Source organism: Lissotriton vulgaris, chromosome 1_1 (genome assembly GCF_964263255.1).
Source record: "Lissotriton vulgaris chromosome 1_1, aLisVul1.2, whole genome shotgun sequence".
NCBI lineage: Eukaryota > Metazoa > Chordata > Amphibia > Caudata > Salamandridae > Lissotriton > Lissotriton vulgaris.
Window position 1 is genome coordinate 593,274,368 of NC_141685.1, and position 12,454 is coordinate 593,286,821.

Genomic DNA, 12,454 nt, shown 5'->3' on the forward strand with positions numbered 1-12,454 from the left:
AAATATTTTAACTACCTTAAAAAGAGGATGCACATATACATTACAAATAATCTGTGCCTCCACTTATAAGTGTCTTCAATTTTGATCTGAAGGGGAAAGTGAATCTGGAGTTATTTTGGCAGGCAGAAGGGATTAACACCAACTCACTACTGAATCAGGGTCTAGACATCGATGAGGTGGTATGATCCAATGTGTCAAACATAGCAGACAAGTCAAGAAGGAATAATGAGATGTTTCTTCCCTGGCTGACTTACACTATCAAGTCATCAAGGACTGTACCACAGCTAATTCTGTGCCTCTTGAAGGACTAAGACCTGCTCCAACCATATTGAAAAATGTATTGTTTTGAATTATTGAAGGTAATTGAGTCATAAATGTTATTTCCACAACTGCTGTGGATATGAGATCTTCCCAAATTGAAAAGTCAGAATAATCCAGAGAACTGTCTTTCCACTAAAAGACATCTTTAAATTGTTACGTACAACACCCAATTGCAATGATGAATTAATGAAGGACTTGCATAGTTGAAACAATTAGTAAGTGGCTATTAATAACTTTTAGACAGTAATCTAGAACCGATCACAAACATTTACTTGCTTTGACTAGGCTCATTAGATCTTCGGTGATCTCCAATTAACTGTAATGGAAAGAATGATCTACTGAAGATCATTCTGACTTACATGGGGAGGAACTAGGGGCCCTATTAGGATGACGGGCGGACTTTGTCCGTCCGCCACCCTATCGGTAAACGGGACCGCCAGCCATAAGGCGGGGGTCCCTTGGGGACAATTAGGATGCGCCCGCCACAGTGGTAGGGTGACGGGTAGGATCACGGGCGGATCGCCACCGCTATACGGGCGGTGGCGATCCACCCGTGATCCTAATGGGCCCCTTGGTGTTTGTTCAATGCTGGTCTTTCAAAAATTGATGAATTTTGCATAAAAAATTCTGAAAGGGGGAGAGGATATAGCCTTGCAGCTAGAGCGGCCGACCTCGGACCTGGGGACTGAGTTCGAGTCTCGGCAATGACACTCAACATCCTGTGATTCTGGACAAATCACTTAATCTCCCCGTGCCTAACAAAAAAATTAATGAGTTCATCCGTAACAAAACTGTAGCTCATCTCAAGCGCTCTGATACCCGATGTCTCTGGTCTAGTTCGCGCTATATAAAACTCTAAAAAAAAAAAAGGGCGCAGCACAGCTCGAGATATCAGAGCTTCAGAGGTTGGTTATTTTAGTTTCAAGGACTGCAAGAAATCACCCTGAAGTTTGTTTTGGATGAATGGTATACAGTCATAATATCGAATACAAAATATCGATTGGCCAAAATATCGAGTTAAAAATATAGAATGGACACAATATCGAGTGGACAGAATATAGACTACAAAAATATCAAATAGAATAGCAAAATATCGAATAGAATAGCATTAATATCGAATTCAAAATATAGAATGGACAAAACATCGAAATGACAGAATATAGACAACACAAATATCGAATTTGAGGTAAGTAAGTTAATATTATTTTTTAAGTGTTTTTATGTTACTATATGTGTGAAAAGTGTATATTTATTTTATAATTCATTTTAATTAATTCATTAATTTAATTGTATTCAATTTTTGCGTAATATAATTCTGTAGCAGGTTGTGGGTTTATAGGGGAATAGGGTGGGAAGTAATTTAAATATAATTAATTAAATATGTTAATTTATTTATTGGTATTTATGTTGAATTAATTGGTAATTAATTATTAATTGGTAATTAATTAAAATATAATTGGTAAATAATTGTAATTAATTGATGAATTGATAATTATGTTAATTCAATTAATGTATTTTCTGCAGTGGGCTGTGGGTTTACAGGGGTATAGGATGGGAAGTAATTTAAATATAATGAATTAAATATGTTAATTTATTTATTGGTATTTACTTTGATTTAATTGTTAAATAATTATTAAATGGTAATTAATTAAAATATAATTGGTCAATAGTTTTAAGTAATTGATTAATTGTCCATTATGTTAATGTTATTAATTACTTTTCAGTAGTGGGTTGTGCGTTTATAGGGTAATAGTGTGGGAAGTAATTGAATTATAAATAATTACATTTTTAAATGTATTTATTGCTTATTTTTGTTGTAAAATTGATTTTTTTATTAATTCTTAATTAATTTAGTGTTCATTGGTAAATAATTTGTATTTGTAGGTAATTTTTTTTAATAATTAAATTTCATTTGTATTTTTAATTGATTAATTATTATATTATATAAAATTGTTAATTATTTTATATTATTTGTAATTGGTATTAATATTTAATTTAATTTAATTCATATATGAAGTATTTACTTTCCCTACTGTTGCACTCACTGGAGTGGGAATAGTCATTTTTACCCGTACGCTATCCAACGCTTTCCCTACTGTTGCACTTTCTGGAGTGGGAATAGTAATTTGTACCTCTACGCTATCCAACACTTTCCCTACTGTTGCACTCTCTGGAGTGGGAATAGTAATTTTTACCCTCCCTCTATCCAACGCTTTCCCTACTATTGCACTCAATGGAGTGGGAATAGTAATTTTTACCCCTACGCTATCCAACGCTTTCCCTACTGTTGCACTCTCTGGAGTGGGAATAGTAATGTTCACCCCTACGCTATCCAACGCTTTCCCTACTGTTGCACTCTCTGGAGTGGGAATAGTAATTTTTACTCTCCCGCTATCCAATGCTTTCCCTACTGTTGCACTCATTGGAGTGGGAATAGTAATTTTTACCCTCCCGCTAACCAACGCTTTCCCTACTGTTGCACTCACTAGAGTGGGAATAGTAACTTTTACCCCTATGCTATCCAACGCTTTCCCTACCGTTGCACTCTCTGGATTGGGAATAGTAATTTTTACCCCTACTCTATCCAACGCTTTCCCTACTGTTGCACTCTCTGGAGTTGGAATAGTAATTTTTACCTCTACGCTATCCAATGCTTTCCCTACTGTTGCACTCTCTGGAGTTGGAATAGTAATGTTTACCCTCCCGCTATCCAATGCTTTCCCCACTGTTGCACTCACTGGAGTGGGAATAGTAAATTTTATGCCTACGCTATCCAACGCTTTGCTTTCCCTACTGTTGCACTGTCTGGAGTGGGAATAGTAATTTTTACCCCTACGCTATCCAATGCTTTCCCTACTGTTGCACTCACTGGAGTCCGAATAGTAATTTTTAATCTCCCGCTATCCAACGCTTTCCCTACTGTTGCACTCACTGGAGTGGGAATAGTAATTTTTACCCCAACGCTATCCAATGCTACCCTACTGTTGAACTCTCTGGATTGGGAATAGTAATTTTTACCTCTACGCTATCCAATGCTTTCTCTACTGTTGCACTCACTGGAGTGGTAATAGTAAATGTAACCCTCTCGCTATCCTATGTTGAAAATATTGTATATGTTTTGTTAATATTATGTATATATATATATATATATATATATATATATAAGTGTGTATTAAAATTATTAATTTCTTTAAGTTACATTAATTATTTATTAATTTTACAATTATTTAAGTATTTTAAGTATGTTTAAATTAATTATATGTATTATTATATTAATTTTAAATTACTTTTAAGATATTTAAAAAAATCGATATTTTGACTGTCTACATTTTTTACAACGATATTATGGAGTCGATATTTTTGTACTTACCTGTTTGAAGATAGGAATTCGATATTCTGGCATTCTATATTTTCTCTACAATATTTTGGCAGGTCGATATTTTGCTCCTCGATATTCTGTCAGTGATCCCATTTTTATAGTTTCTAGGACTGCAAGAAATCACCTTCAAATTTTTGTTGATGAATGTGACATGTTCAAAAATGTATAAAGTATAAAAGACCGATTCAAAAATAAGTTTACGCAGTAGCTATTGCATGCCTATGCTAGTAAACAAGACAGTGCTTGGTGCAAATACCTTTTATAACCAGATTATAAAAGCAAACATGCAGGTTGCAATGTGACACAAATATGTGTGCATATTTGCTTTGTTGTATTTTGTAGTGCTGGTACTGTGTTATTTTCTCGTGTTGAGTTTTATACAGCATATTGTCGTGTTGTATGATACTTGTGATCAGTTCTTTTTTGTTGTGTTGTGCACTACATTTTTGTTGTCTTGTTTTATTTTGTGTTATGTAATTTTTCTGCATTCTGTTATGCTCTTTAATTACTATAGAGATACCAACAAATGCTGTTACATTTCGAACCGAAAGCAGCACTTTCCCTCGAAGTTCCAGCGACAGTCAATTATTTACAACTATCTAAGGTGGTAGTACCACCATCATTTTGAATCAAAGCTCTATGATGACGGAGTGTGATTTTGCTTTTGCTAAATTTAACAGCATTTATTAGCAAAGTGTGATTTTCAATGTTAAAACACATGTGCCTATGTAACTTATAATTTGTAGTAGGTAGCCACAGTTAGCTATTACAAGAAACCACTCGAGTTAACATGTTGTAATGAATTAACTTAGACTAATATTAATATTATTTTGAATGTCGACATTACAAGTTTAAGGGCAAGAGGCCTGCTCAGATATTTTCATGGTTGTTTGGCACAGAGATGTTTTTCTTTCCCTGGTGCAGATGCTGTAATTTTCTAGAAGCCTTCTATTATCTAGCAAATAGGCACTTGTTTTGTATTAGATGACTGATAGTGAGTTTCTCACTGGAAGGAGGACAAAATAGTGCAACCCATGGGAAGACCTGTCTGTACCAGAGATTCTGTACAGTGTAACAACTCAAGGACATAGCCATGTATGAACAATTGGGAACACATGGGAATTGAGGGAGTTTACCAGCCCCAGTTTTTGGAACAGAATGATTGGTTCCTGAAAGTGGGAACAATCTGAAACGTTGCAACTAGAGTTTTGTTGAATTATGATAGTGTGTGTTCCTTAGAATAGTTAGGAGAGGAGAAGGAGACCCCAGTGATGCTTGCTGACTTTGACCTGAGAAGATCTTTATCAACTTTGCAATTTCCACTAATTAAATGTAAAGGCTTCATGCCTGAACCTTCCAATTCTCTAATCGGAAACCTTCATTTGGTTTTCTGAAGCTGACACCTTACCTTATTGCCTAAATGCCCAAGTCGACTTATCATGCTTTCATTTAGATTAAGCAATCCCTTTATGGAACACACCTGTTGCATATTTTGCATACTGTTTGTAATTCTTACTAATGTCCTATCTTACCTTGTTTTGTAATATCAACTTTTAGTGAATTAAAAGCTGTAATAAGAATGACTAAAACTTGAAAACTAATGAATTAAACATTTTGGATTAAATTGGCTTGTTAATCATTTTAACTAATTCCTCACCTCTTTGTCGTCTTCTGTGAAGTCTCAATTGGTCTTCACTGTACATGGAAATTAATGTAAATGATGCCTCATTACCCACTGTCCCTGTCAACTAACAAAGGTGCATATGCCGATGGATAGGCTCATATGATGATTACACTCGAGTTTTGAGATGCAAGTAGCCCTCCTGCAGCAATGGGTAACAGCCAATTGCTAAGGAGAGTCTCTAAGGACATGCAAGACTGACGAGATTTCTGGAGTTCACAGCAAGCTCTTTGCTTATTAATGTTGGGGTTGGGTCACATAGTGCACAGAATAAAATCGCTTATTTCCATATCAGGATGAGTTCAGCAGGATAAAAGTCTCCACCAGTTCCTCTGTGCCTAATTAAAACCGTTCCTATCCTGGTGAAGCACGGTTGTAGGTTGGGAGCCTGCTTGGTTTGCAGGTGCCCTGCAAGACCCCTCCAAACGAACAAAAATCTGCCAACAAAAGAAGGAGTACTGCTGCTCGTATACTCCCTATTAACACACCTGTGTAGACGAAGTACCAAACTATATCACCATTCCTTGAGAAAACTATATTGTGCAGTGGGTGCTTTGAAGCATTCTGTAAAATATTCAAATAGCGTCAGTGGTTAGGCAGTAACTATAAGTAGTTGAGACATGCTACAGCTAAATAGTAAATATTTACTTTTATATGGAACCTGTCATGGTGCAACATTTGGCTGTAGGTGCTAGAATGATACATCAGAAAAGGAGTACTCTTCTGGTGTTTTTAAATCAATATAACTGTTCAAAATCATGCTACTTTCACAACCTATTGCAATAAAATTCCAATTGTTACCCAGGCCAGTGCTTATGTATACACAGTCAGATAATAAAGTACATGCTTCAGGGGCATGTTGACAGGTGCTACAGTTCAAGTCTGTACCCATATTTATTTGGTTTGTTGCTTTTCTGCTAAAGTGTTGATCACAGAATGACATCGCAATGAGTTTCTTTCCAACTCTTAGATGACCTTTCTATCACTTTTATGCCTGAAAGTGTAGCATATACTTGGAAATATATCTGACATACACATTTATTGGAAACTGAACACCAATTAAGCAAATATTTAAAATGTACATATTAACCTGAGAAATGAATAACCACAGTGCACAAACATTGTAGTAACTTACTCTAGGAGTAGGCGTATTTTCAGTAGAATTAATGTCTAACATGTTTAGAACTAGTGACCAGTAAGCTATTTTTTAACTAGGCTAATCGAATAAATAATAAACACTTAAACACAAAAATGTATGCTACTATATGAGTGTGTTGGCTTACCAATATACAGTAGATTAACTAGTTTTAGTTCAAAACTATTTAGTTTCCTGCATTGGTCAGAAAAGTCAGTTCTTATTTACAATATGGATGGTTTGCTGCCTGAGGGAAAAGGCTCTTTTAAGAATTGTCATATGTGCACTTTCTCATTGACCATCGCTTGAGTTGTATTATCTTCGAAATAATGACTAGTGGTACTGGCATTGCTTCGAGTACTCGTCATGGCTGAAGGTAGCCTTGAAGATCGACGTTCTAAAACTTCATAAAATCTACAGCAGATCATCCTTTTCATCGTCCTCCACATCTCTTCATCTCTGTATGAATAAATGATGGGATTCATGACGGAGTTCATCAAAGCCAGTAGGAGAAACCATCTCTTCACTTGCTGCACACCGCACTGAGTGCAATTCAAACCGTCAAGCAGCAGAACAACCATCCCGGGAGTCCAACACACAACAAATGCACCTATAGAAACAGTTGAAAAAAACTGAAGTTAACTTCATGGCTATGGAAAGTTCTGAGAGAAAAATTACAGTTCTATATTCTGGATTATCAAAGGAGACTATTAAATAAAATTAGGTTTCAGTCAAACAGTTACAAGTGGAGACAAATTTTATTTTTATATATATATACATGTGATCAAGGGCATTCCACTACCCGAAACGCGTCATACGGCTTATGAAAAAATAAACTGTTTCTGCCACGAAGTTCGGGTCCGTGACTCTCTTTCCAATGCACAAGGAAGCAGGAGGGAGTCTATATATATATATATATATATATATATAATGCCCGAGGATGCCTGTCTAAAAAAATCATCATTCTATTGAAGACTCATAAATTGGAAGACTTTGATTACAGAATGTAATATATTACACTCAAGTTAATTTGTGTATGATAACCGTCTGGAATACTTTCAATGGTGACCAGCGTACTTACTCAAAACTCATTTAACAATTCTTTGACCAAGAGATTGATCAGTTTTTAGATTGATTATTTTGTTGCATATTGACGTTTTGGTCTTGTTTTGACTGACTAAATGCCCATTGGGACAAAAAGCTAGGTATTCTTTGTGTACATTAGCATTTAATTTTTCCTTGGTCCTGAAGCGACAGTATCAGGCGTGAAACACGCGTTGGCCCAATTTCCTGTGCAACATTCATTTGTGGCAATAATAGTTGTAATTAAGAAAACTAAAGAGCTGTAAAAGTCTCTAGTGTGATATCTAAGGAAAAAGAAGAGACCTAAAATGCTGTCTGCTTGCAATCATGACCATAATTTCAGTGAAAATATTTAGGTAGTTACACAATCCTTAACTTATGCCCGCTGCAAGAAACAATCACAACTTGAACAGTCAAAACAACTGCTCACTGATCACAAAATAAATTTAGGAATAAATAACAACATTTAACAACACAACATCAACAATCCATACATGAACAAAGAAAGGATACCTTATCTATAGTGATGTCACTTCTAATGTGAACAGTAAGATGATTTGTATTGTCAACACTGATATCCTCGATTACATTTGCATTGGTATATGTCAAATCATGTTAGACCTCATGAGCATGCCATCTGGTGGACAAGGGCAAGGACACAATTTATAGTTTCTGCCCTAACCAAAACTGTCAATTGCAGGGGTATTTCAGTCTTGTTTCCTAACCATAACTTCACTCTATGTTTTCAGGTGAATTTATGTATTGTTTTAAAATGTTATGGTAATGTGTTATGCGCAGAAGTAACCATAAGGTACCCGCAGCAAAGTTTTTCATTTACTTTCTGTTTTTTTTATGATATGCTACATCTGACTCCTAAACATGGCCTTTTGACATGCACAGCAGGAGATAGCACTAGAGTTGTTATGCCCTTTGGTCAATTTTAGAGTGTGACTAACCCATGTTGCAGCTATCAGAAAAGGAAAAAAATACAGGGCTGTCTTGCAGTGGGTTTGCTAGCCTAACCATCCCATTGCAGGATGGGCAGATTGGGAAACACCATTCTCAATTAATCTAAACACAATCATTCTCTTTATTAGGTCATGTCTGAGCCAGCGCATGCGCTGTCTGGCAAAACATTTAGTAACTGGGTTTTAAAAGTGCTACCCAGAGGCTTTTTCCGGCCACCAGCTTGCTGTTACACACAAAAGCGCATGCGACGTGCACAGCTGCCATCTGGCTTTCTGTAATGGCTCATTAAGCCTTACAGCGCGCGTGAATACTCCTCCCCCTCCCTTCTCCCATTTCCTCCTCGTCAGCTTCATTGCTTTCACTTTCGACCATGCGCGAATTCTCTTCCCCCTCCACCCTCCCTTCTCCCACTCCCTCCTCGTCAGCTTCATTGATGTTTCTGCAAGAGTCCCGGGACTCTCTCATCCCAACTGCACGTTCGCACATAGTTCCCGGGCTTCTTTTCACACTTGCGTGCTTGTTTCCCCACCTCAGAGAAGTTCTGACTTCGAGTGAGTTTCCTTTGACTCCTTGGTCAATCACTCTCATCTGCCTTTTCACTCGTTTTATTCAAAACCAAAATCCTTTTTTTGTAATGTTTGTGTCCCCATCTTCCGTTTTTTCCCCTGAGCTTCCTTCTGTAGTCCTTTGTTTGTTTCTTCCTTTTCTTACAATGTCCTCTTCCTATTTTGAGCTCCGGGCGTTGAGAGGCAGCCGACGGGGGACCGGTTTCAGGTAAGAGACTTCTTATTCTTTCCGCCTCTCCCTCACCATTCGTTTTCATAATTTCTAAACACTATGTAAAATTACAGTTGTTCACCCATTCCCCTCACGCCTTCTTTTGCTTAGATCCCCACTCACAGCTTTATTTTCAATCTGTTGGTTCCTTTATGGTGCCCTTTTAGTCTGTTTCTATCCTCTAATTATCTGTCACGAGCTAAGCGCTTCTGTTTTCTATCTTTTCCTCCCAAAACATTGCCACTTTATAGCCACCATTATAATGACGAGTCCCTCCTCCAAAGTACTCTCTGTACCTATCATTATGGTGATACACACAGAGTGCCCCCGATGTAATGGATGTGATGGATTCCATGCCACCCAGGGCGCAGAGCTCTGGTCATAGGCCTTTAAGAAATAACCAAAAGCATCCTGGTTGCTATGGTCTTGATTACCAATAAAAAAAATCTAGCTAAATCGTCAGATTACAGTGGTCTGAAAACATTGTCTCCATTGTTAATCTATTTACATGAAACCTTCTCCATCTTCCTCCACCCCTGCGATCTCTGTCCCTATAGAACTCATCCTATGAATTCCATTCAAATAACAGGCTCACTACGAACCTTTGCACTCCTGAATATCTTGACGATAACCATCTTTCAACTGTCAGTCCCAATCCCATGACGAACCTACACTGTATTTCTGCACTTTCACCGGACGTCAGTTTCTGTAATGAAGCAACAGTCATTGCGAAGAAACAGTTTTTCGAATCTCTTATGCTTTTACTGCTGTTTCTAGTAAGTGCACTATTTGTTTGATTTTGAAACTGTACTCTAAATATGAAAATTCAGATTTGCTTTTTTTGTGTTTCCATCCTATCTAACAGAAAGGGACACCAGCATTTAAAAATCTGTTCACACTGAGCTCACTCAATCGTTGTCCTCTCCTTCTATCGCTCTTGCCTGTTGTCTTGCGTTTTGCTGTTTCCCTCTCCTTCTCAGAGAGCTTCACACTGGGCGTAGTAAGGTTTTCACATATTACTTCTCCCTCCTGTCACTACCCTCCTCAAATTCCATTCCCTCCTGTCACTGCTTATCTTTCTCTCATATAACCAGGGCCACTGGAATTATGCAATTGTGTGGCTGCAGCGATTTTCGCATAGTTATATATTTTCTGCATTCACCACATATTCCATAATTTGGTTCAGCTGCAGATTTTGGCAAACATGATTTTGTTTCTAGCTCAAACTGTTCAAAAGTTACTACAAGCATTGGCATAGCCAATAGGTCTCGCCTTTGGGACCTTTTAAGTGTTTAGCCATGCAACAGCTGGTGTTGCACCATGAATATTGTGCTGCATAACTAAATACTTAGAAGGTCCCAAAAGCGAGATTTATTGACAATGCCAATGCTTGTTTCTTTATCCTTTTGGATTGTATTTTGGAACTTCACTCAGTATAGCTATAGGTAGCCTTCACTTCCCTAGACCATTTTGCAGTCCAATGAAGCACACGCAGGCATGAGTGTTTTTTTAAAACCCATGCCTTTTTAGGCAGTACATTTAGAAAGGGTGGTTTATCAGTTATCATTTCATCCCAATACTTTGAAAAGAATTCTAGCTCAATGTCTATCCAATAACTTTAATATAGGTCGTGTTTGTTAACTGCATATAGTGTGTGTGCTGCTGGACTTGTATTGAAACAAATGGCATTCCTACTTTTAGCTCCTGGTGCACCCAGGCACACAAGGCAAATTTGTTACCAGCGACCACAAAATAGGAAGCAATTCCTGGATGTGCTTTTGATGGCATTCCTACTTTTAGCTTCTGGTCTAGCCTGGCACACAAGCCATATCTATCACAAGCGACCACAAAATAGGAAGTAACTCCTGGATGAGAAGTTGTAATCGAGAATCAAAAAAAAATCCAAACTACTGGCCTTCCACTCTGCCTTTAGATGGTCAAATGCGAACCCTGTAATTTTATTGTTCTAAAAGTACCACTTTTACACACGCTTATAAAACATTTGCCGTATTACTCTCATCCTTTTTGGATGTGATATACAATTACAGAAATTCTCAGCCCACTTAAAAATATAAGGCTAAGTTAAAGCTGCAAGCCTGTCATGCAGTTTATGGGTGTGTTGTTTCAAAGTTCATCTGAGCAAATGCGAAGATGTACAGGATCTGCAGTTCCAACCAGACCCTGTAGCTGTAATTAGGATCAAAGATGCAAGGAAGGAGCCAGGAAAAAAACAAAAATAGAAAAGCAGTATTTTAGGCATTCGGTTAAAAAAAGCCGATTGCTGCTTCAGAAAAAGCAATGGCAACATTGTGGGATATTCTCCATGACACGTGAGCCCATTTTACTCTGATCCACGCCACGTGTTCAAGATAACCAAATATTATGTAATATGTCCTCTTTACATTAACTGTTCACACATTTATTGTATTTGGATACCCTGAAAACATGACATTGGCAAAAGCTGGATTCTATTAAACGAGAAGGACATAATGAAACAGAAGGCATGGCTGACACAAGCATTTTTGGGAGCTCAAGGCAAAACGCTTTTTGACACTGGATGCCTCTTCATCTTCTACGAAAATGTTTTTGAGGCCCTTTTTGTGATGTGGCACTAGTGCTTATTTTGAGCAGGTGCTTTCAGGTGCTCAGCACCTGCACTTCTTTCACAGGGCCGGAGCTACAATTTTTAAACCTGAAGGTGGTGGTCTCAATATTAATTGTTCAATTCAAAATAAAAAGAATAACATACATTGTAAGGTGACTGGCTGGTAAATGTTCATAGGCAGGCCGGCATATGCCTGTCCAGGCAGGCATGATTGTGTACCGCCACGTTAGTTATGATGTCATCAAACTCATCACAAATCCAAGAAGTCATCGACAAACTATGGCTTGCATTCTATTCCCCTAGGCTGCTGCACCCTGCCACTGCCTGAGCCTTAACCTCCCATTGGATAATTGCAGCTGGGGGCTGGCTCATGACGGACTTGAGGCAAGGAAGCTGCAAGAGCACATTTGGAACTTGGGTGTGAGGGCTCTTGAGGAAGAATAAATGAAAGTAAGTGTGGACTTACAACTTGTTGCGTAGCCAAAGTATCATATCCGGTAGCGC

General features: G+C 37.7%; 1 protein-coding gene across 1 annotated transcript in view; it reads right to left on the bottom strand.

Annotated features, from left to right (window-relative positions):
- Nucleotides 1-6,401: 6,401 nt before the first annotated feature.
- Nucleotides 6,402-12,454, bottom strand: part of LPAR3 (lysophosphatidic acid receptor 3) — a 217,859-nt gene continuing 211,806 nt past the window's right edge. The window contains exon 3 of the mRNA XM_086954047.1: nt 6,402-7,126. Coding sequence (XP_086810173.1) covers nt 6,792-7,126 — 335 coding nt within the window. The 3' untranslated portion in view covers nt 6,402-6,791. The remainder of the gene's footprint in view (nt 7,127-12,454) is intronic.